The 24,193-nt window shown below is 41.9% G+C and overlaps 1 protein-coding gene across 3 annotated transcripts in view; it reads right to left on the bottom strand.

The window, feature by feature from the left end:
- LOC146618335 (SPRY domain-containing SOCS box protein 4-like) overlaps nucleotides 1–24,193 on the bottom strand; it is a 61,391-nt gene that overhangs the window by 14,310 nt on the left and 22,888 nt on the right. Inside the window, exons 2-3 of one of the 3 annotated variants that reach the window (XM_085370420.1) lie at nucleotides 16,027–16,140; nucleotides 3,012–3,880 (exon numbers count right to left, since the gene is read on the bottom strand). In XM_085370420.1, the coding sequence (XP_085226546.1) occupies nucleotides 3,012–3,720 (709 nt within the window). In that variant the 5' untranslated portion in view covers nucleotides 3,721–3,880; nucleotides 16,027–16,140. Of the gene's footprint in view, nucleotides 1–3,011; nucleotides 3,881–11,970; nucleotides 12,684–16,026; nucleotides 16,141–24,193 lie in introns of those variants that run through there. The other 2 variants (XM_085370421.1, XM_085370422.1) reach the window with 2 other exon arrangements.

Raw genomic sequence — 24,193 nt, 5'->3', positions numbered from 1 at the left:
AGATTTCCTTTGGTCTGGGCCGGACATTACAGCAGCTTCACGTTCAGCCGTGGATCCATACATTCAGAACACTCAATGAAATCCCTCTTTTTGATAGCATACAACTTTAAAGTGGATTCTCCGTTTCAACCATGTTACTAGCTGTCCAAGGGCTTATCACTGATATAAAAAGGACTAGCATACAGTGATTTGTGAACTGAAACTAGTCAAAGAAAAGTGCCATGCCTAATCCTTACACAGACCACATTAGTATTTTAACATATTTTTCACACTAGCCAAATCCCACCTTCACACGAAGATGGGAAAATGTTATCATATATACGCAACAAGTGTGATCGTCATGATGTAACGACAGATGTACGGTGGCATGTTTTGTTCACAGAGCCAACTTTAACCTTAAGTTTCTCACCATTCAAGGCTAGACGCTTAACTCAGAAGCACACTGGGAAATCCTCCAGAACTCCCCCTCAACTGTCTGCTGTCCACACATGGCTCACAGCCATGGACACGGCGTCCGTGCCACACTGTTGGCAACGCCCCCAGCCTGTTTTGGGCCTGCGCGCAACATGCAGGCAAGAGCTGGAGGGTTGACTGAGGGCAGGGCTGTTACGCAATCTGAGCCGACTCCAGTCTCTGGGTTAGGGAATGATGACATTTAACAGAAAACACACAAAGCCAGCGCACGCACGCACGCACATTCATTATGTTTAAGTTTGGGACAGCAGTGAAATGGACAGAGCTGGATGTTTGCCTTCTGCGTGTCTGAAAGTTGAAGTCTGTATGAAAGTGCCACAAATGAAGTATGAATAGCACGCTTTAGTACAGAGACATCTTTCAGCTGCTTCCTAGTGGTTAACAAAGCAGCAGTCCCTCCTATTGTGGGCTTTTTGTAGATGGAAATTCATTGAGCATTTCTAACTGCCTCAAACCATATATCCTGAGAGCCAACACATGTTATAAGCACTTGGAAATCATCCACACTATTACCAATGGGTAATCCTCCACATCACTCGTGTATTAAATATTAGATAAACATGCCTTTGCTAGAATTGCTCCCTCCTCTCCCAGTTTCGCTGGACTCCAAGATGCTACAGCACAAATCACACCCTGGGTCACTGAAGCCCTAATGAGCTGCTCTAAATAGAAGTCTTTCCTGATTTGCAGCCATAAACATTACATATCCACAGTGTGGAAAATTTGCCCAACACATCCAACTCTCCGCATTTCTGCAGCGATGCAAATGCAATCAGCAAAACTGGCTCTAGTCGACTCGGTAGAGAGCTACGAGTTATGTGCTTTTCACACCGTGAAAGTTATTACACTTCTATATATCTCTCTCTCTCTAGATCTCTCTCTCTCTCTATATATATATATGAAACTCAAATCTGTGTGTGCATGCTGACTACAAATTAAGTTCAAGTAGGTATCAACACAGCAGTCCACAGACAACCTAAAAAGCTGCATGAGCTCTAGTAAGAGAAGCCCATGCAAAACTTAAACAAGAATTAAGCAGAAAAGTCAAGACATTCAATTTGTGCCAGTCTCACTTTGGAAAGTGCTCCCCTAAATGCATGCTATGTAACATGTTTTGATAAATTATACAGTATTAAAGCTCAACACTGTCAGAAAACAAACAGCAGAAGGTAAAAGCAGATGCTGGAGATTACTGAAGACCGTAAAGGGAATGGAAAGAAATTATATCTTCCCTTCCTATGTCATTTCTGTTGCAACACTTTCTTCATCTCTCCATGTGTTCCCCTCACCCACCAATCAGTCACAGCAAGCAGTTGCTCCTCCCTAAGCCTAGTTCTGCTAGAGCTGTCTTACTTTTAAAAGGGAGTTTTTTCTTCCCAGTCACTTAGTGCTTGCTCTGAGGGAATTTGCATTTAGACGACTCATTGTGAACTTGTTCTACATCCCAAACAAAAAACAAACAAAAAAAACAAAACAAAAAAACAAAACAAAACTGATCTGAACAGTAGAGCATGTGACCAAAAATATTTATCACGATATACATTCGAAAATTTGTGATAACGCTATAACTGACGATATAATTGACACTAGACAAAATACTTTACAACTCCACAACTTTATTAGTGCAAAAAAAAAAAAAACATCAATGTATTTTCACTTAAACAAGCAGCTGTTTTTTTATGTGCATTAAAGTTATATAAAAATTTAACAGTGCAAATGCAAATTCCTTGCTGACAGTTTAACCAAAAAGCATTTCCAGTGGAAATTGGCCGACATATCCTCAGCATAACCATGTATAATATCCACAAAACTTAAGAGGTTATATACACACACACACACACACACACACACACAATACGATAATATTATGTTGAAGCACAGTATGTATCACTCCGTGAGGCTCCTGACTACGGTAGCCGTAATGCTCCAACAATCCATCAAGCGGTGCGGCTTCGTAGCTTAGCAAAGTCGTACTAAAACATTTGACAGATTTTCCAGCGCCGTGTACCACATAAAATCGTTTTGAGGTCAGTAAACACAACCAGAATTCATACATAAGGCACACGGGATTATAAGGGGCACTGTCGACTTTCAGAAAAATCAAAGGATTGATTTTAAGTGTTCCGCATTTTCCAAAAAACAAGGTAATAACGACGGCCCGCTAGCATGCTCTACCAAAAATAGTGCTTTGTTGTGTATCTGACGGACGAAAGCTAAACCAGTTCCACATCACTGAAGTTGCAGCATTTTTACAAACCAATTCTGGTTCATCGGTTTCATTCAACGATCCGCTTTCGCCTTTTTCATTCTCTGTCGCTGCCATGTTTTTTCCGCCATGTGCATATGAAAACAAAGGCACTGTGCATGTGCGTTTTACCCATATTCTATGGCATTTTCTTATCGTTGCCCAACATTATACCGGTATTACCGTGAACGGTATGATATGGCCCAGCCCTACTGAACAGAACCTTTTGTGCCAGCTTGTCAGAAAAATAATTTCAAAGATTAAAGTGCAGAAAACACAGTGTTGTACTTACGATCTAGTCCGTTAACGTAACGAATCGACACTTCACAGTGCCCCCACACAGCGCTGACGATAGGATAGAGTCTCTTGCCCTTCAGCCCCCTGAAAGCCACTCCTAAGTACTGTCCATCTACCATGAAGCTCAGCGTGCCTTCATCCATGTCTAGTATCACTGTCAGACAGTCCGGAAGCACAAACGATTCATCTGGCTCCAGGAAAGAGGGATATGTGGGTGCTGATGTGGAAACAGGCCGGTTCTTCCCATCATGGTAGAGTCTGTTCCGACCCAAGTCCCAGCCCCAGGACTCCGAGTCTGAGCCCACCAAGGCTGTGTAGCCCACCGAGTGTAGAGGCGCTTCAGCAGAGGCCACTCCCACAACAGCGTGGGTGCCTCTCTGTCTGGCTGGCCAGTGAATCCTCCATACATGGAGGCCCCTTGTATATCCCACCTTACCTCGGATACAGTCTGTGCTTTGTGCTACAGGGTGTCTGTGGAACGTCAGCTTGTCATCCTCCTTAACAAAGACATTGAGTGATCGGTCGTCAGGGTTCCAGGCGTGCTGAAGCTGAGTCTCTGGGCTTGCAGGGGGCATGTCCAGCAGCAAGTCCAGCCTAGGTGGCCGACAGAAATCTGGGCCCCGCAGTTCACGTCGAACAGGCCTGTATGATGGCTCTCCACGTACGTCGACTGACTTAATGGTTCCAGAGATCTTTTGGCCCATGGTTGGGAAGGTGCAAGGAAGGAAGGGTAAGAGGGGAGGGAAATGGATGGACCAAGGGTGATAATAAGGGGCCGGTAAGTCCTGACGTTACCTCATGGGCGCAATGGTAATGCAGAGTCTGGTTGGAAAGTACCGTCTTCAACCAGGGGAAACAACACTCCTGAAATGTAAGAAAACACAAAATTAATTTAAAAGAGTTACCCATGACACATTCATTTTCAGCTCCTTATTTTTATTCTTGGACTATTTTGTATAAAGCTACTTTAACAGTGTACATCTGATTGGTGCAGCCAGTTAGTTCATCCACTGTCAGGTACTTCATTCAGCTGCCTTTAAAGAGAGTTCCTCATCCCAGTCAGAAACCAGCTGCACTGCTATGGACTGTAGCTGCCAGTGCTTGTTCTCTTATGCAGATTCTGTGCATGTACGCGAGCCAAACCAGAACTTCAACCATGTATAAAAAAATTAATTAAAAAAAAAAAAAAAAAAAAAAAAAAGGTCATGTGCTGGTCATCAAGGCTGCAAGGCAAAGTGCTGCTGACATTACTGGCAAAGTGCTGCACCGAAAACATCCTAGTGATTGCTTTGTTTGCTAGCAGACTGCCAGGGTTGGCTATAGTATATTATGTTGACCTGCAAACAGTCACTGTCTATAGTATATTATGTTGACCTGCAAACAGTCACTGTCTATTAGTTGGGCAGAGGTAAAACATTAAAAAGTGCAAACAGTAAAATTGGGAAGGTTCACCCTAAAGGTAAGCTGCAGCTCTGATACACAGCTTTTACTTTGACGGTTGCATCTATTTCCAATTTTTGTCACTTCAGTTTCACTACAACTCAACAGTGCTAGTAGACTGTTAGTAGTCAGTCACTTACATTTAAACTACAACCACAATACACTGGCAACCAAAGCATACATGCACAAGGAGGCTGCTGGAGGTATACACATTTTTCCCCAAGTGACAGGTGGTTAACCAGGGGTCACTGAGTGGTGTCTTGGCCTGCATGACCGAGGCCTTATTTTCTGCCATCACCCTTCTGCCACACACAACTGATTTTTTTCCCCCCCTCATGACTAGTGGTTGGCAGATGGCCACCATCCTCTCTGTAAACCTGGGGCCTTATTCTCTGGATCTTAAGTTGTCACACATCCATAGTGGGATACAAGTTAGCGTCATAGCGGCCCATGTCTGCAAAACCTCAATATCAAAAGTTACTTTGGTAATGAAAGTGATTTGACATTTGAGTGACATTTAAGTTACACCATGTGGAACTGTTTATTTGCCACTTGATGCCTTGGCAGTCATTTGTACACCATGTACCGAGTTTGCAGCAGTCTAAACATGTGACTTGTCTGCCTTTACACTATTATCCAAAAAGCTGAGAAGACGACATCTGGTTCATGGACTGACCCATCTACTACATATTTGGGGAGGGAAAAAAATAACTTTAGAAAGTAAAACACATGACACACTCAAAAGCACCTACAACATTTTTGATCAAACAATCTGTGAAGAATCATTTAAGAACTCAGCTTTAACAGAGAAGGAGAGCCGAATTGCTTAAATTTGCTGCTGACTTCCTGTGAAATCACGCAGGATGCATTTGCTTTTAGCCAATTCCTCCTTCACAAAGCACACAATTGTGACGCAATTCATATTTTATAAGCCTGTAAGAGAACGTAGCATGCTGAGCTTTCCCAGCAAGCAAACTGAAAGCCTGAAGCTACTTCTAAACACAGGTGCAGAGTTTCCCTCGAATGACTTAGCTGTTCTAAATATTTTGCACTGGCATTACTCCGTGCGCAATCCCTCCACAGTGTTTTTCACACTCCCCTAGAGTTTCTGAGGAAACAACTCTGCAGGGTTCTTCCAGGGAAAGTACAGAATAATAACTAGTAGTGACCCACCAAGGGAGACAGTCATAGATGTGAGTAAAACAGATGAAGAGATCATGAAACTTTTAACACAGTTAAATGCAGCTTAAATCCATCCATCCATCCATTCATTCATTCGCGTCCACTTATCCTGTTCAGGGTCGCGGGGGGCGCTGGAGCCTATCCCAGCTGTCATAGGGCGAGAGGCGGGGTACACCCTGGACAGGTCGCCAGTCTGTCGCAGATGCCAACACACAGAGACAGACAACCATTCGCACTCACATTCACTCACACATTCACACCTATGGGCAATTTGGATTAACCAATTAACCTATCCCCACTAAGTGCATGTCTTTGGACAGTGGGAGGAAGCCGGAGTACCCGGAGAGAACCCACGCAAACAGCTTAAATCCTTTCAAAGTAATAGTCAACAAATGAAACTAATTTGCTAATCTTTTGATTTTGAACAACTCAGTCTCATTTTTTCCCTATTCTCAGTTTTAAGCCTGATCTTAAAAGTAGAGTATGTCTGTCTCCTGAATCCAAACTGGGAGCTGGTTCCACAGAAAGCTTTCAGAAGCCTGAAAACTGAAGGCTCTGCCTCCCACTCGACTTTTAAATACACCAGGAAGTACTTTGTTAGGATAAGGAAAAGTAAAGTCTTTACAATATGATGGGGCCTCATTATTTAAAATATTGCATGTCACGAGAGGAATTATGAATTTAACAGGGAGCCACTGAAGTAGTAAATGGCCTGTATTTGTATAGCGCTTTACTTAGTCCCCAAGGACCCCAAAAGCGCTTTACACTACATTCAGAGACACACACACACACACACACACACACACACACACACGATGGCAAGCTACATTGTAGCCACAGATGCCCTGGGGAGCACTGACAGAGGCGAGGCTGCCAAACACTGGCACCACCGGGTCCTCTGACCACCACCAGTAGGCAACTGGTGAAGTGTCTTGCCCAAGGACACAACGACTGAGACTGTCCAAGCCGGGGCTCGAACCTGAAAGACATATCCTGGTCAACAATGACTTAAAGATTCCTCACAGCATCACTGGAGACCAGAGTAATGCCATCTCAAGTAAATATCTGGTTTAAAAAACAAAACAAAAACAGCCGAGTACAAAAACCTCAGCTTAGAAGCAGGAAATCGGAGGTCATCCATGCCTGTAGTTTGACTAGTTGATTTGTATCATCTGGATTTGTGGATAGCAATGAAAGCGTATGCAGTGTTTTCTAAGACCACCGATTAAGGAAAGGACTTACACTATAAAAGGCATTTGTCCTAACACTAAACCCTGTGGAACTCCAAAATTAACTTGTGTGTTAGGAATACTCTTCATTTACATTTGGTATTTAGATTCCAATTTGTCAATGTGTGTTCTAATCTCTGTAGTAAAACAGAAGAATGTTATCTGTTGAAATTGAGTGAAACAGTAGTACTGATAAATTAAAACCTTTCATTTTGAGATCCAAACAATGAAAATGCTTACTTTTATGTATTGGTAGGAGGTTGGGGTTGTTTAGTGTCCCTTTCAGGAAGAGATTAATTGTGAGCTGATTTGGACCATATTCATTTAAAAATATATATCTTGCAGCTATTTTTTTTTTTAAAATGCAGCAAAGGCGTTTTTTAAATAAACATTTCAAACTATTTACAGAACAATCAGCTGTTCTGCATCAAATTTGATGCCACACAAATTATTTGTGCCACTCCAAAAAATAATCTGTCCACTATGAGATAAAGGAGAACAACAGCCTGATACCTGCAGGCCTGACAACAGGAGATGTATCACTCCTGTAATATTCAGCAGTCGCCTCATTGTTCTGACACACACACACACACACACAACAAATCTATTGACTACACTACACACCAACTACATAAGATTTGCGCTAAACGTCTCAAATCTCTCACATCTCAAAACACCGCCGTCACTCCTAAAACTTCCCCCCGTTTCTAAACAACTAAATGCCACGTTGCCATGTCATTTTTTGATTGGTCGACATGGTACTTTTTTCGACCAATAGGAAAGGGTGGGGGTGTTTTTGGTTTTGTTCTTGCTCCCAGGCGGAGAGTGCTTTCGAGCCTTTTTTCTTATAAAACGCCGTTTTTACCGTTTCTTCCCGCAGTAAATATAAACAACGATGGTGTTCAGGAAGGAAACCAAACATTGCATATTGTTTTAATGACAACTCTGGTTTTACGTGGCCTATCAACGCAATTTAAAAACTGGTATAAAGTCCACACTTTTTCCGTCAATTGTTCCGTCTGTCCTGTTCATATCTCCAATGGTTGTACATGTTATCATTATCGTGGTTTCACTCCACATCAGCCGCTTTGCTAGCTAAAACACCGGTGTCGGCACATAAGGACGCTGTCATAGCCTGTCAACGACGTTGATTGGCTGCGTATACGAATGTGAATTGCATTATTGGCTGGACTATGGGATAAGGTGGGATCGTTCTAATCCCATACGGGAGCAGCCAGTCACTGACTAACACTGCAAAACAGAATTGTTAAAGTATTAATTTTAATTTCAATTCAGGTTAGATTTTTTTTTTTGTGCGCAATGCAGATTTTCTGTGCGCAGAGACTGTGCCAGCAGTGCACAATTGCACACGTGCGCAGCTTAGAGGGAACATTGCTTGCAACTACCAAATATGCCACATGGAACCAGTTCCAGACAAATGAGGAGTCTATTTAATACGGGGCTGCAACGATTCATCAAGTAACTCAACTACTTTAAAAAAAAAAACCAAAAAAAAAAAAAAAACACCATCCTCAATTCAAATGTTTTGCTTTGATCCTTCATATTATCCACAACTCTGTCACACTCTTTGTAAGTTCAAGCATTTCACCCACAGTACTGAGACCGTGAGCTCAACTGTAGTGAAAGAAAGTTTTTCCAGTGTCCAAAAAAAGCAGCTTTTGTTACTGTAACATAAAACCAACGTACCAACCAACATATATATTTAAAAAACAAACAAAAAAAACAACAACAACATGGTGGCAGAAATGACCAACGAATGCAAACATGAATACTTTGTTTTACACAATGAGAAATCTGCAGTAAAAGTATGAGCAGTTTTAAAAAGACCTGAGTACAAGTAAATACTCGTGCTGTCAGCCCCACACACGGGCAATCCACATTGACTAACACCAATATAGTGCAATCGAGCACACTGAATGAAAGAAGAAAAATTCTGATGGAGAAGCAAAAATAAGACTATGTCTAATGCCGTGATAATTTTGAGAACTATGTCAAATATAATTTTGTTTAAAAGTGTTTCAGCTCTTGATCCAGGAAAAAATAATAAATAAATAAAATGGGTACGGCTCAAACAAACCTAAAAAACAGCCTGTGCCTTTCACTGTACATCAAAGACGAAGAGGACAAGGCAGAAGCAAACTATCAAAAAAGTTAAAGGGTGAGGAAAAAGCTGGATGTGAAGAGGGTTAGTGAAGAGCACCGCGGTGGGAAAAAGAGTTGGAACGTGATGGAAAGAAGAGACAAGAGAACTGATGAGAAGCACCAATGGAGCAGGTGAGTAATGTGAGAGGCCCGATAAGAGAAAGTGTGAGTATGAAGGAAGGAGATGTAGTGTCCTTTCCTGAACTTCTTCAGATTAAGAGTGTTTAGTTTAGTGGAATCATTCTTCAGCAGCAAAAAACAACCCTCAACACCACCTCAGTGATTTTCATCAGCTCTGAGCACACAGAAGACTGGATGTGAGAAGGAGCTGGAATTACTTAAAGTGTAGCTGGACTGTAAACCATGGCACAAACTTCTTATCTCACGCAAGCGAGGCAGTGGCATGGAGAAGGGCGCTGATAGCGTGACAACCACTGTTAGCATATCAAAGATACACAAGCTAGTATTAACGCAAGCAACCCCCACCCAATGCACAGACACAGACTCATGCATATGCGCTTAAGGGCACATTAATGCACTGTAGTATTGCAGGGACTTTGAAGTTGAAAAACGCAAATCCACCAACGCAGTTATCTGCACACTGGCTTTAGAACATGAACTGTGGGCAATCATGACAAGGGTCTAAACACACATGAACAGTCTCCCTCTCACTTGGACAATGATTTGTGTCTGTCATCACAGTATCTGTCATATGGATGAACACATAAGGAAAAGGACAGTTTGCTGATGCTAACTCTTACTGAAAAGCTTGACTTGGAAAATGTTTCTGGAACTCGAAACGCCTCGAATTTTAGAATTTAGAACCATTCTGAAAGAATCACTGATATCTATAACTTTAAAACCGATGTTATATTTCAAATTAACAACTAGAAATCACAGGCAGAAGTTCATGAGACGAGTTAACTGCTTCTCCCACTGAAAACGCTATGTCCAGATGAACACAATCAAATTTGGGGGGTTTAAACTGCTGTGTTTATAGTATAGTATAACCCATCGAAAGACCTGACACAAGAACTGAGAGATACATGTTATTCAGTTGATCTGTTTACTGTTCACTGAAGCCTCATCAAAAACGGCCTCAGTGGAAGAGTGGCTGTTCAGATTTTCCTTTCCTTAAGGACGGAAAACAGGGAGAAAAGGTTGAGGTAGCAACAGTTCCAATGGAGTGATTAATCAAATTTGAAATTTGTGGTTCAAATCATCAACAGCATGTAGAGAGGTGGTCAGGAGAGCGGTACGAGCCATCTGTAAAACACAGTTTAGTCTCCATCAAGGCTTGAGACTGCATTTTAGCCACTGGTGTTGGGGTCGAGTCAAAATTGATGGAATTATGAACACAGACAAGTATCGTCAGATTCTCATCCACTGTGCAACACTGTCTGGAAAGTATTTGATTGATATGGCTTTATTTTTCACCATGACAATCATCCCAAACACATTCCCAATGCAGTGATAGGGAAAGGACACAGTGGAACACCATCAGTCATGGATTGGCCTCCTCAGAGCCCAGACTGCAGCATAAATAGAGCAGTGTGGCATCAGTGAGATAAAACGGAACAAAAAGCAGCCAACATCCAAAGAAGAGCTTTGAATGTCCTTTTAAGACTATTGCTGAAGACTAAATAAGCCACCCACACATAACCACACCTACCCCCCCTTACCCACATGGCCTCAACATGAAACATTCTTTACAATCGCCTCCTCTCGAGGATTTTTGGACCATGAAATGCTGGTGCTCGTTTGTTGCTGTGATACAGGTAGATGACGCAAGACGGCATGTCGGGGGCTAGACAAAAAAAATAAAAAAATAAAAATAAAAATAAAAAAATGGCACACAGTCTGAGAGTTTCTTCTAATGTTTGAAATGAATTCAAACAATGTGTTTGGTTACAATAGGACATGACAGATGACATGGCAAGAGCATCAGACAGTGCCCTGTATTTAAATATTTTCAATATTTGGTTCACTGGTACTCGACAAGTATTGCTACTGTTGTACAAATAACATTTGGATAAAAGTGTAACTAACAGAGTTAAGCACAGCCACCCAGTCCTTATGAGAATGATTAATCTAAGCATGGGACAGCTTAAATATTTTACATTTTCTTTTAAAACTTACATTCTTAACAAACCTCAGTCCTGTTGTTACAAATGTATTCAGTTATTATCTTGGTTTAACATTCCTTTACTCAATCCTCTGCCAAAGTGTTAGTGGCAAATTACCACCTGCTAGATCCCACTTAACAGACGATCTTGGCTTGCTGTGATGTAAGGATCATTCAAACAGTTCTGGGCAGCCTCTCATCCAAAACAGTTCCTTGTGGCTTCAAATACCAATATAGAACCAGTCATAGCATCAGCACTGAGGCTTCACAATACAGGGGGTATTTTCAGGTGAAGTCATTCATGAACACACAAAGATAAATGCTAATTTGTGCCAAATAACACTCTCGGAAACTAAAACTGAAGCACCAACTCCATGGAGGCTTAAAAAATGCTCCAATAGAAAACAATAACACAATATTATAACAATAGGTTATAATATTGTTTAGTATAACAGTCGCAGTGTCCACTTTAGTGACTTGAATTATCAGCGATGAGGCCTAGCTACACCTCCTTGTGTCAGTCAATGAAAAAAAGGGAATATGACCGCTTTATTTTTATACGGACAAACCAAAAAAAAGTGAGTTTAAGTCATGCGAGAACTTCACCGTTTTATTTCATTGACTGAAACTTTTGCAAAATGCTGACAGCCTGAAATCAATGCAGCACAGTCAAGAAGACTTTTAGAAACTGAGTACTGGATGAGCCACACAGCAGCCTTACCAACAGAGAGTCACTTGAGTCAGAGACTGAAGGAGGCACAAATAAGAGGTCAAAAGACAGAAGTAGCCTGTGATTACAGGAAGAGACGTCTTACCATGAAAGCATTTCTACCAACAGTCAGGCGGCTCTCACACTGCAATGTGAACACGCAATCACAGCAGCCAAGCAGAAGAGTGGGAATAGCTGCTCCTCAGTCTCTAGTCCAAAATGAGGTCAGCACACAGTCAACAGCCAGACGAGTGTGGGACAGGGCAGAGACGGACAAGAAGAGTATGTGTGTGTATTTCGGTAAGTCTGCGAGTTCCTGCTTGTGAGGCAAGGATAGGGAAAAAACAGCTTGGCTCCAGTTCCCAGGCCAAGACAGGAAAACAGCTGCTTGAGGGAGGAGGGAAGACAGAGAGAGGGAGGGGGAAGTGTGGGGCTTAGTGTGGAGCACGCTCAACGTCTTTCCTGAGCAGTTTGAAAGAACCCCCCCCCCCAAGTAGAAGAAAGGATGGCGGAAAGAAATGTGGGCGTGCACATACACACCGTGATCCTGCATTTGCTGATTACCAGTTCATTTCCACTGAATTCAGCTTTGCTGCCCAGCTTTTGTTTAGACATTTTATTGAAATATTGCACTCGTGTCTAGACAATAAAGTTGTGAATGTTAGACTATAAAAACTTGTACACACTAGATAACATTTCGAGACATAACATACACACTGCAGCGTCTACTAGATCAAGTGCCAAGGAGTGACTTCCAGGAATCCAGCAGTGAGTTCGATTCAACTGACAACAACAACAGCAACTACTAACATCAAGCAGACTGTGTGAAAGCTCAGAGAAAGTGATTGCTGAAATCTCAACAAACTCACATTTCAACGATTGTCGTCTCCATGTGGAGTCTTTTTTAAATTTTTTATTTTTAAAATTCGCTATATTTTACAACGTAACCATGTATTGTCACTTGGTCCAAGCTGAAAGTAAACAAACCTTGCCTCAGTTAGATTCATAGTACATTCACACTTGTATGTACAGTCTTTATACATCCCACTAACACTATTGCACAATACCGAATGCCAATACTAGCATTTACTTTAGAACCTGGGGCTTACGCATCTCTGACATTTGCTATTCATCATGATGAGAACAGTCAGTCGTCCCGTCACTACATAAAAATACAGATTTCAGGGTCATGTTGCGACAAGTACTGAAGAAATCATCAAATAGAAACTACTGGAGGCATGTGCTGACTGTCAGGTGAGGTTGAAAGTGTTCTAAATGTTTTTACCAAACTTCTTTGTATCTATGAGAGCAGATACCTGTAACCGAGTGCAGAAGCGCCACCCACCTGCTATTCAAACCTTCTGTTTTTTGAGCTGAAGCCAATCAGAAGAAAGTTGGCTTAAAGGTAGCAGAAACAATTCAGACCGTAGATGAAGCGACGGTTCCCAGTAGATAAATAATGACCATTCACTTGCAGAGTTCAAAAATTTAAATATGCGACTGGAAATCAGTATAACACCTGCCCTTAAAGTCAGCACAAACAGTTTTTCCCAGCCTTTTATGATGTGGTTTTATAAGAGCTCAAGCCTATAAGTCAAACCTACACTTCAATGCGGTGTTTAGATATTTACCATGTCTATTTACATTAAGCTAGCTCTTTCCTCATCTTCTCTCGTCTGCTAGGTTCTGACACCATCCCCCGCTCTCTTCCTCTCATCTTTCTCCCCTGAGAGACAAGAAAGCCCTCCTCTCACTTATCCCCCCCCTTCCAAACAGGCATTCCTCACTGCCTGCTTTTAGTCTTCTGCTGAATTCTGCATACATTAACACAATACCACAAGGAAAAAAAAAAAAAAAAAAAAAAAAAAAAAAAAAAAATATTGCACACTCACCACATTCATAACATATTCAACAACATCCACACTTAAGGCTGCCAGTGCTTGCCGTGGAACTACCTTGTTATAGCACGTCCTTTTATATGCATAAGAGTGCAGCAAGAGGTTGATGGTTCATGTAGACACCATGAGGGTGGGCCACAACTCTGTCAACATCCCATTTTGATTTAAGGGTGCAAATTATTATGGAAGGAGTGAACACATCAATCAATTACAAACATAATGAACTGACAGGGGCGCAGACACAGATTGGGGGAAACTGCAGTGAAACTGAAATAAGACAAGTGAGGTTAATGAATAAGTGGAAATAAATGAGCAAGGGTGAAGTGGGTAAGCAAAACAAAAGAACACTGGTGTTTACGGATCCAAAATCAGCATTACAAATTTTCCCCAAATCTATTGCCTTTCTTCCTCAAAGGAAGAGATGGAGGACTTTATAAGATACAGATCAAAGCTTCCTGTTGGCCAAGATAGTGGAGTGGTCAATAATAGGCCCATTTGTCCAAATGTTTTCCTGCCCATCACACAGAGGTGCAGCCACCAGCCGAAGACAACTATCAGTTTGCTGTCTCCCGGTGTCTGTTTACTCAGGAAAAGAATCTGATGGCAACCACGTGTTGGAAGCAGGAGCCAAAGCAAACCCTCTTTGAGAAACTAGGTCTTTGTTTGTGTACACACACACACACACGGTCATCTTGATGTTTTAAGTTCAGATCTCATTGGATACTGACTATTTAACACTTTAATAAGCAAAACACAGAACTGCACATATCTGTGGAATCAGACTGGAAATCTGGCAGCATCACTCTCATGCTTTCATACATGCGTAAACCCTGCTCATGCAGACTGCCCTTTTAACACGGCTCGGAAATAGGTTGTGCACACATTACAAGTTGCGCAAAATAAAGCCAGAGAAATTACTGGCTATTATTTAACACTCGACATCAACTACACCAAACAAGGTCTGGGACTATTCTGGCTGGCTTGATAAAGGGATCTACTGTAAGTACCCCAGTCAATTAATGTATAAAAGAGGGAGAATGACAGGGTAGTTCAAGTCACCAAGTTCACTTTAAAATACTGTGTCCTGATGAGGAAATTGCAGTTGTAGTGGAGAGTCATTCAGGAGCTGAATAGCAACACAGACAGTAGTTTCTGAAATAAACCTAAAATATATATTTGATGAATAATACAAAAACTAAAGGATGATAAAAGTAATTTTACATCTGTTTTTCCCAAGGAGCCATCTAAACGGTCATGATTAAAACCACACCAAAAAAAAAAAAAAAAAAAAAACACACAACAACAGGGGTTTCTTCTTCTTTTAAAGTGGATCACCTCATTCCACAAGTGGTGCCAACTCCCAGTAAAAAGTAACTAAGCTTTGGCTTGAATGTGCTTTTAGAATAGTCACGTTGTTACCACATCTTTATTTCAGTTTTGCCCAATCTCAACCAGTATCAGCACTTTAGATGTGCCCGTTTCCATCATCTCTGCATAAATGTTTTATATACACAGTATTTCAATACTGCTACAATCTACAATCTGAATTTTGATTCTGTAAATCGGCCAATGGAATCTGCAATATATGTTAACGCAAACCTTTGGTTTCAGTGTCATGACCAAGTCTAAATCTCCCAACCACCTTAACTATTCCTTGATCTAGACAGTAACTTCCTTGCAAGTGTGATGTACTTCAGAGAATTAATATAAATATTGTAAAGACAGGCCAGATCTGTGATACACCTTTCAAGTAATCTAATCCTCTGTAACTTCATACGGTGCGCCTCCATCACACTCAAGTGTGCTCAACAATTGAGCCGGTGACGTAGCCTTCCACAGAATGTAACCCTAACCAAAATTCTGAGACGGTAGTGCATATCAGCTGCTTTTGGGTTAGGAGCTGTTGAAAAATTTATCAGCAGCCACCGCAGCTCAGTTTTCCAGTTCCTACAGGTAAGTCCAAACCAGGCTGATTAGGTTTCCACCGCTGGGCTCTGGTTTGGGACGAAGATCACTGAAATATGTCTGTCTTCACGTCAGCAACAATCAGCCGCTTTCTAGCAAGTGATATGCCTTTGTTTGATAATGACAAAGGCTCCCTGTGCCGATGGAGTCACCGTGTATTCAGTCTTTGCTGACAGGAAAGACTTTTTCCCCTAGCTGCCAATAATAAACACAATGCACGGCTTTGACTTGCTTTGAATAGACAAAACGCAGCCTTTAATGAAGGAAGATTAGGGTTGAATGTGAGATTGGAAACTAACCTCTTAATCCATCTGAGTGCAAACTCCTTGACAAAAATGCATCTCTGCCAGGTCAAAAGGGAACAGTGTGGGGTGGTGGGAGTGAGGGTCACACAATGAAGTCTTTGTTATTTCCTGTTGAGATAAAACAGGTTGGATTAGTGTGATGTACAGAACTAAATGTTGTCTTTGTGGTCACTAATTAACAGTCCCTTTACTGTAGCCGAGGAAATGGTGCTATTAATATGATAAACAATAGATGGCAGATCATGTTAATGAGCTCAAACATTAAACACTCAAAAGGACAATTAGAGGCAACAGGCAGGCAGCGTTTTGCATTATACATTCAAGGATCACTAAAGTGCTGCTGGATGATCTCATGAGAAAGGCCGTTTGTTTGGGTCCAGCTCAAATTCAGGCCAACATGAAGGGATCAGAAATAAGAGGACGGTGACAAAGAGATAAGAAAGGAAGAGGAAAGGGGTTCTGGTCTGATGAATATTTATGAGCCGGTGCAATCTTAATGTTCATCAAATTTTAAGTCTGTGCATCTTCAAACATAAAAAAAAAAAAAAAAAAAAAAAAAAAAGGGGATGGTGTTTTAAAAGTATCCTGTGGATACACCAGTTCTCTGGCAGTGCAATGGAGCCATTTCTTTATGAGTGGGTCTCTGGCGTTTTGCATGCCATGTGCGGGCCTGTGTACACGGGTGACGTAATATGCATTCTTGCCAATGGTTTCACACTATTTGAGTGATCAACAGGGGCCAGAATGTGCCAAGAGACGCAGCAATGCGCCAGCAAAGACATTGAAGAGGAGGACTGCAAGCTAGACGCTGATGTAAACAAAGCAGAATCTGAGATGTTCGAAATGGCAAATGTTTAATGAGGAAGAAAATAGAACCCGTGCCTTTGTTAGGCACCGGGAAGAAACGGCAACAGTGACAGGGAAGGTACACAACTTCAGTTTTATTAATCAGTGTATAAAATGGCTTATGGTTTGTCCACAAAAAGGCACAAAAATATTTTGTTCATGACATTCGACAAAAGAAAAGTGGGATGACTTCTCATTCTACAGACTGAAATCAGACTATTTTCAGTCTTACACATTAGATCTTGGTAGTGGGGACAAAAGTTGTAAATTCCCCAGCACGTCCTGCACGTGCCTCATTGCTCAAAACATCTTCGACGCATCCTACTCAGAAAATCCTTTTATATACAGAGGAGCAGCAGCTCTACAATGTTGACATCCTCACCCCATCGTCAAGGGTGAGCCGAGACAACCTTTGGAAGAAGCTCATTTCTGCTTGTATCCTTGATCTTTTTCCAGTCACTACTCACACCTCGTTGCCATGGGTGAATGGAGGAACTTACACACTCGGCTCCCTCTTCGCCTCAATAGACCAGTACACATCCACTGTGCTCTGCTGATCCATCTACTCTCCACCACTCATAAACAAGACCCAGAGGTGCTTGAACTCCTTCACTCGAGGCAGATCAGAGCAGTCAGTGCACCATTTTCCTGCTGACAACGATGTTTCTGTGGTACCAATTCTCATCCCAGTCACATCACACTCTCCTGCCAATCACCCCATTTAATGCTTGAGGTCAACTAAGCCAGCAGAAACCTGACACTCTCTGCCCAGTAAAAATGTATCGACAAAAAACTGCGACAAAGCACAACCTTGGCCATGTCCAATGAAAACTTCCTAAATATTTCTTCAAGGCAAGGCAAGTTTATTTGTATAGCACAATTCAACAACAAGGTGATTCAAAGTGCTTTACAGAGACATTAGAAACAAGAACAAATAAAAAGCATGATTTAAAATTGATTAAAACAAGCAAATAAACTAACTAACTAATTAACAAACAAACAAACAAACAAACAACAGTATATAAAATCAAAACAGATAAAATCAGAACAGTAGATAAAATCAGTAGTTAAATGTAAGTTTTGAAATTTAAGCTTAAAGTGTGGATTTGGTGCTTTATTCAAATGCAGCTGAGAACAGGTGAGTCTTCAACCTGGATTTAAATAAACTGAGTGTTTCAGCTGATCTGAGGCTTTCTGGGAGTTTGTTCCAGATATAAGGAGCATAAAAGCTGAATGCAGCTTCTCCGTGTCTGGTTCTGACTCTGGGAACTGATAAAAGACCGGATCCAGATGACCTGAGGGATCTGGATGGTTCATACTGGGTCAGGAGGTCATTGATGTATTTTGGTCCTAAACCATTCAGAGCTTTATAGGCCAGCATCAGAACTTTAAAGTCTATCCTCTGACGGACAGGCAGCCAGTGTAAGGACCTCAGAGCTGGACTGATGTGGTCCACTTTTTTGGTCTTAGTGAGGACTCGAGCAGCAGAGTTCTGAATGAGCTGTAGTTGTCTGACTGATTTTTTAGGTAGACCTGTAAAGATGCTGTTACAGTAATCAAGCCTACTAAAGATGAATGCATGGACTAGTTTTTCCAGGTCCTGTTGAGACATCAGATCTTTTATCCTTGATATATTCTTGAGGTGATAGTAAGCTGACTTTGTTATTGTCTTAATGTGTTTTTCTAAGTTTAGGTCTGCATCCATCACTACACCCAAATTTCTCGCCTGGTTTGTGGTTTTTAGATGTATAGATTGAAGTTCTCTGGTGACCTGTAATCGTTTTTCTTTGGCGCCAAAGACTATTACCTCAGTTTTGTTTTTGTTTAGCTGGAGAAAATTGTGGCACAACCAGTCATTGATTTCCTCAATGCATTTACCAAGAGCCTGTACAGGGCCTCGGTCTCCTGGTGACATTGTGATATATATTTGTGTGTCATCTGCATAGCTGTGATAGTTTATTTTGTTGTTGTTTATAATCTGTGCCAGTGGGAGCATGTAGATGTTAAACAGAAGGGGTCCCAAGATGGAACCTTGGGGAACTCCACATGTGATACTTGTCTGCTCAGATGTGAAGTTACCTATTGATACAAAGTATTTCCTGTTTTCTACGTATGTTTTGAACCAGTTTAGTACAGTTCCTGAAAGACCTGTCCAGTTCTCCAGTCGTTTGAGTAATATGTTGTGGTCAACTGTATCAAATGCTGCACTGAGATCCAGTAAAACTAGGACTGACATTTTTCCACTGTCTGTATTCAGACATGTCATTAAACACTTTGGTCAGAGCGGTTTCAGTGCTGTGGTTCTGTCTAAAACCTGACTGGAAGGCATCGTAGCAATTATTCTGTTTTAAGAAGTAACTGAGCTGTTGAGAAACTGCTTTTTCAATGATCTTACTTAAAAACGGGAGATTTGAGATCGGCCTGTAGTTGTTCATTTGTGTCTTGTCAAGATTGTCCTTTTTCAGTATAGGTTTGATTACAGCAGTTTTTAGTGATTCTGGAAACACACCTGATAATAAAGAAAAGTTGACGATCTGCAACAGGTCTGACTCTAAAGTCTTTGAGACCTTTTTGAAAAAACTTGTTGGCAGGACATCTAAACAGCAGGAGGAGGAGTTCAGTTGACCTAAGATGTCCTCCTGGGGCCCGTTCTTCGTACGTCGCTCACTACATCCAAGATCAAATGACACATCCAAGACCAAACCATCGCGCTAACCGTGAGCTCGCTAATCCGGTTCCCCGAACACACCTGTTGTTGACGATTAGTACAGCTGGACGCAGTAATGTGACATCACTGAGTGTCGTAAAAGGGGCTACGCATCGATAGTAGAAACATTGATCGGCAACCCTTTGATTGGTCGGCGAAAATGTCGAAGGGGCGCGCTCGGTATTTTCCGGCAGCAGAGCAAGAACTCTTGATTGAGGGATTTCAGGAGTTTCAGAGTTTAATTAAAACGCAAGGGAACACTGCAAAGGCTGCAAAAGCAAGGAGAGAGGGCTGGCAGAAAGTTGCTGACAAATTAAACTCGTAAGTAATTTAATAATAGAAATAATAATGGAGTGGGTTTATATAGCGCTTTTCAAGGCACCCAAAGCGCTTTACAATACCACTATTCAGTCACTTTATTATTTATTTATAGATTTATTATATTACACTATATTATCCAATATTATATTACATTATATTATATTGTTATATTATATCCCCTTTCACATTAGAGCCACAACAGGACCCACTAGAACATGGGAACAGGTAAAAGTGAAACATAAGAATATTCTACAGAATGGTAATATTTATCACTTATATTGCTTTTCGTCTCTTGGAAAGAGACCCTGTAATAGTCTGTTAGTTTGTTTATAACAGCAACCAAGAAAAGGGCAGAGCAAAAAAAGACAGGTGGTGGTCCTGCACCCCCTCGTCAACAAGTTGGTTAAGTGAATAATACCCTCACGGGGATATCGATATCTCTCAATGAGCACACTGTCGCGCTGAGCTAAAGGATCCTGTCTGTCCCGCAATATACGCTGAATTCTGAGAACTCTCCTTATCAATCTTGCACCTTCCGCAATGGGTGGCTCGCGTAAACGGACAGGACATGGCTGCGACAGACTTCCCAAATCCACCTTCGCTTTTATAGCCGTGGTCTCCCATCTTGATTACACGGAGTGATTTACAATTACTACTCTGAAATATGAATTACATCTGTAATAATCACATACATGTAATAGAATGATTAATAGTACATTTCCCTTTTTTAGGAAATGACCTGTATGTATCTGTGTGACATCAATACAAGGATCAAGTACTGCATTATCTTTAGTTACATTGATGTTATTTATTTATGGTGAAACAGTGGTGGAATATCGCTGTTGCTTTCGTATAAATGAAGCGGACATACCTGCGTGGCCGCGATCTAATCCTGTTACATAAAGTAAACCTGCTCCCGAGCAGGTTTACGCTTACGGCTCTGTTGCTATGACAGCAAGTCCCGGATGAGCTTCGGGGAACCGAACGATCCAAGATCACGCGAAATCGTCAACAATCTAATCCAGCTAACCTACTTAGCGAGGTACGAAGAACAGGCCCCTGGTCTTTGCTGTTAATAGGTTGAAACTGTTTCATGGTGTTTAAACAGTTTTTTGGTGGACACAGTACATATCCTGGATCTGCTGTTGATGTACCAATTGCTTGTCTAATTTTTTGGATTTTTTCAGTGAAGAATTTGGCAAAGTCATTGCAGGCCATGGTCGAATGAAGTTCAGCTGCCACTGACACAGGGGGGTTTGTTAGCCTGTCAACTGTAGAAAATAAGACCCGAGCATTATGGCTGTTTTTAGTGATGATGTCAGAGAAGTAGGACCTCCTTGCATTCCTCAGTTGTAAATTATAATTGTGAAGTTTCTCTTTATAAATGTCATAATGAACCTGGAGGTTTGTTTTTCTCCATCTGCGCTCAGCTTTCCTACACTCTCTTTTTTCATTTTTCACCAGTGTGGAGTTTCTCCATGGAGACTTTTTCCTTCCAGAGATAACCTTCACCTTAATGGGAGCAATAGTGTCCATTACATTTAACATGTTAGCATTGAAGCTATTGACGAGCTCATTGACTGACCCTCTGGACAGGTCAGGTGTTAATGGGAAGACCTGGTTAAAAATTGCACTACTGTGTTCAGTTATACACAGTTTTGTGATCACTGTTGTTGATATATTTGTGTGGGCTGAGATTTTACTTTCAAAGAAAACACAGTAATGATCAGACAGGCCCACATCAGACACAGTAACCTTTGAAATGCTCAGGCCTTTGAAGATCAGTAGGTCAAGAGTGTGTCCTCTATTATGTGTGGCCTCTGTTACATGCTGAGTCAGCCCAAAGTTGCCCAGAGTGTTACTCAGGTCTTTAGTCCCTTTGTCCTGAGGGTTGTCCACATGAATGTTAAAATCCCCAGCAATAATTACACAGTCAAAATCAACACAGATCACAGACAGCAGTTCACTGAGGTCATTAAAAAAGTCTGTGCAGTATTTGGGAGGCCTGTAAACATTAAGAAACACAACTTTGGATGGGGCCTTCAGCTGTAAAGCCACATATTCAAAAGACTGAAAACTTCCAGGAGATAGCTGCTTACATTGAAATGATTCATTAAATAAGACAGCAACCCCTCCTCCTCTCCTGCTCGCCCTGACCTCACTGATAAAACTGTAGTTAGGAGGGGTCATCTCGATGAGAACAGCTCCACTGTTACTTTGGTCCAACCAAGTTTCAGTTAAAAACATAAAATCAAGGCTGTGCTCAGTGATTAAATCATTAATTAAAAATGTTTTCCCAGCTAGAGATCTAGTGTTTAATAAAGCCAACTTAAGTGTTTTAGAGGTATTACTTGTCCCCTCGTGTTTGGGAGCAGTCTGTGGCACACAAGGTATGTTTACTATGTTTAAAGATCTTTTAGAGTGCAGCTCTCTGTGTTTTGACCAGGCCACATGTCTCCTGTCACCTAAAAGTACAGAAATTTTAAAACCTTCTAGTAAACAGGGTCCCAGCTTCTCCTGGGAAAAGTCATCACTGCCATAATCCTCACAGCCCGGACCCTTCACACATCACGCATCAGACTGCGGAGACAGGGCATGAAGAGGAACTAAGGGGGGCGAGGCTGGGCAATGTGACTTCGATTGCTCTGTTGAGGGTGGGGCTCGATGGCGAACCTTTGGCCGCTCTGGTGGGGGGTTTATGGGGGACAAAAAGGGATTGGGACGGGGGGTAGATCTGAGCCCAGCATTGACCCGCTCCATCATCTCCTCAGTGAATTTCAGGTGTGGGGAGGAGGGAGAAAGGGAGGGGGAGGAGGGTGATGGCCTGTCAGGGGTTTGGGGGACTGGGGAAGGTCGTGGTCCCTTGTCCTGGTCGTTGGTGTTGTTGAGAGAGTTGGAGGCAAATAGGGACCCCTCTTCTTGCCTTAGATGTCTCTCCTTTCTGAGGCTCTTCCTCAGATGCCATGGATGTCTCTCCTTTCTGAGGCTCTTCCCGGGTGGGGGCAAATGGAGCTCCTCCTCAAGGTTTCTGCTGGGCTTTGTCTGTTCTTGGAGTACTGTTTGTTCCTCTTTATGAGATAACTCCTCGTTTATCTCAGCCTTGGCACCAAGCACAGATGGATGACGTATGGAATAAAACAAGTTGGAGGTGAACAGTTTCACCCCTGACTTGTTAAAATTAAATCCATTTGCTTTGAACAGATGGCTGCGTTCCCAAAAAATATTAAAGTTGTCGATAAAATGCACTGAGTGGTCAGCACATGCTGATATAAGCCATTTATTCAGTGTAAACAACCTGCTGAATCTCTCGTCTCCTCCTCTGACCGGCGGTACAGGTCCACTGATGAATACAGCTGCATTCAGAGAGTTTACAGTATTTAATAATCCAGTAAAGTCCCGTTTCAGAACCTCCGACTGTTGTTTGGACACATCGTTTGACCCTGTATGCAGAACAATGTTTGTCACAGTTGGATATTCATCTGCAATTTGAAGAATTCTCTCCTTCAGGTTGTTGACCATATCGTTAGGAAAGCAGAGGACTTTAGTGTTCTTACCGCACATCCTTTGTACATCCTTTACGGCAGAGTCACCCACAATCAGAGTTTCAGGCCTAGCCTTTAGCTTTCCCTGTGGCCTTTCACTTTTCAACAGATTTTCAGACCTTATTTCGCTGCTTTTAGATGGATGGTTGTCCGATATAGATCCAGGGTGCTTTGATAGTGGAGCAAATCTGTTCTGCAGTTTCACATTCAGTTGTTTTGGAGGTTTGTTGTTAACCTTCCTATTCACGGTTGCCCAGTCCTGTTTCCTCCTGTATACAGGGGTAGAAGAGCTTCTCTGTCTCGTAGGAAGTGAAGGCCAGTCGGTTTCAGAGATTTCAGCTCGCTGTGCCCTGCCTGTGATACGTCCTCCCCCTTCCAGGAGACATGATTTATGTCTTGGTTTTGCACCAAGACAGTCTAAGGGGGGATTATCACTTGAGGATTTATAATAATGCACAGAGTCTACTTTCTTGGTCATGTTATCTGTGCTCCTTAGCTGTGTACTAGCTTGCTCATCGCCATTGTTTTGAATCAAAGGCAAGGTTGTTTCATTTCCACACAGTCCATTTACCTCCACGTTTACTTCTAAGCGATGAATTTTTGTCTCCAGTACTGCAATCTTCTGCAGGAGGCTGTGGTAGTCATCTGTGGAGAGGGAAGGCATCTTGTTGCTAGTTAGCCTAGCGGTTAGCACCTTTCCAGGCTATTGAGGCTGCTCGGTGCCCAGACGCTGTAATCAGGCTTC

Source organism: Diplotaxodon limnothrissa, linkage group LG14, assembly GCF_057381915.1.
Source record: "Diplotaxodon limnothrissa isolate DT_005_m linkage group LG14, D_limnothrissa_male_GT1.1, whole genome shotgun sequence".
Taxonomy (NCBI): Eukaryota; Metazoa; Chordata; class Actinopteri; order Cichliformes; family Cichlidae; genus Diplotaxodon; species Diplotaxodon limnothrissa.
Note: the sequence above shows the minus strand (reverse complement) of the source record. Positions and strands in the feature narration are given on the sequence as shown.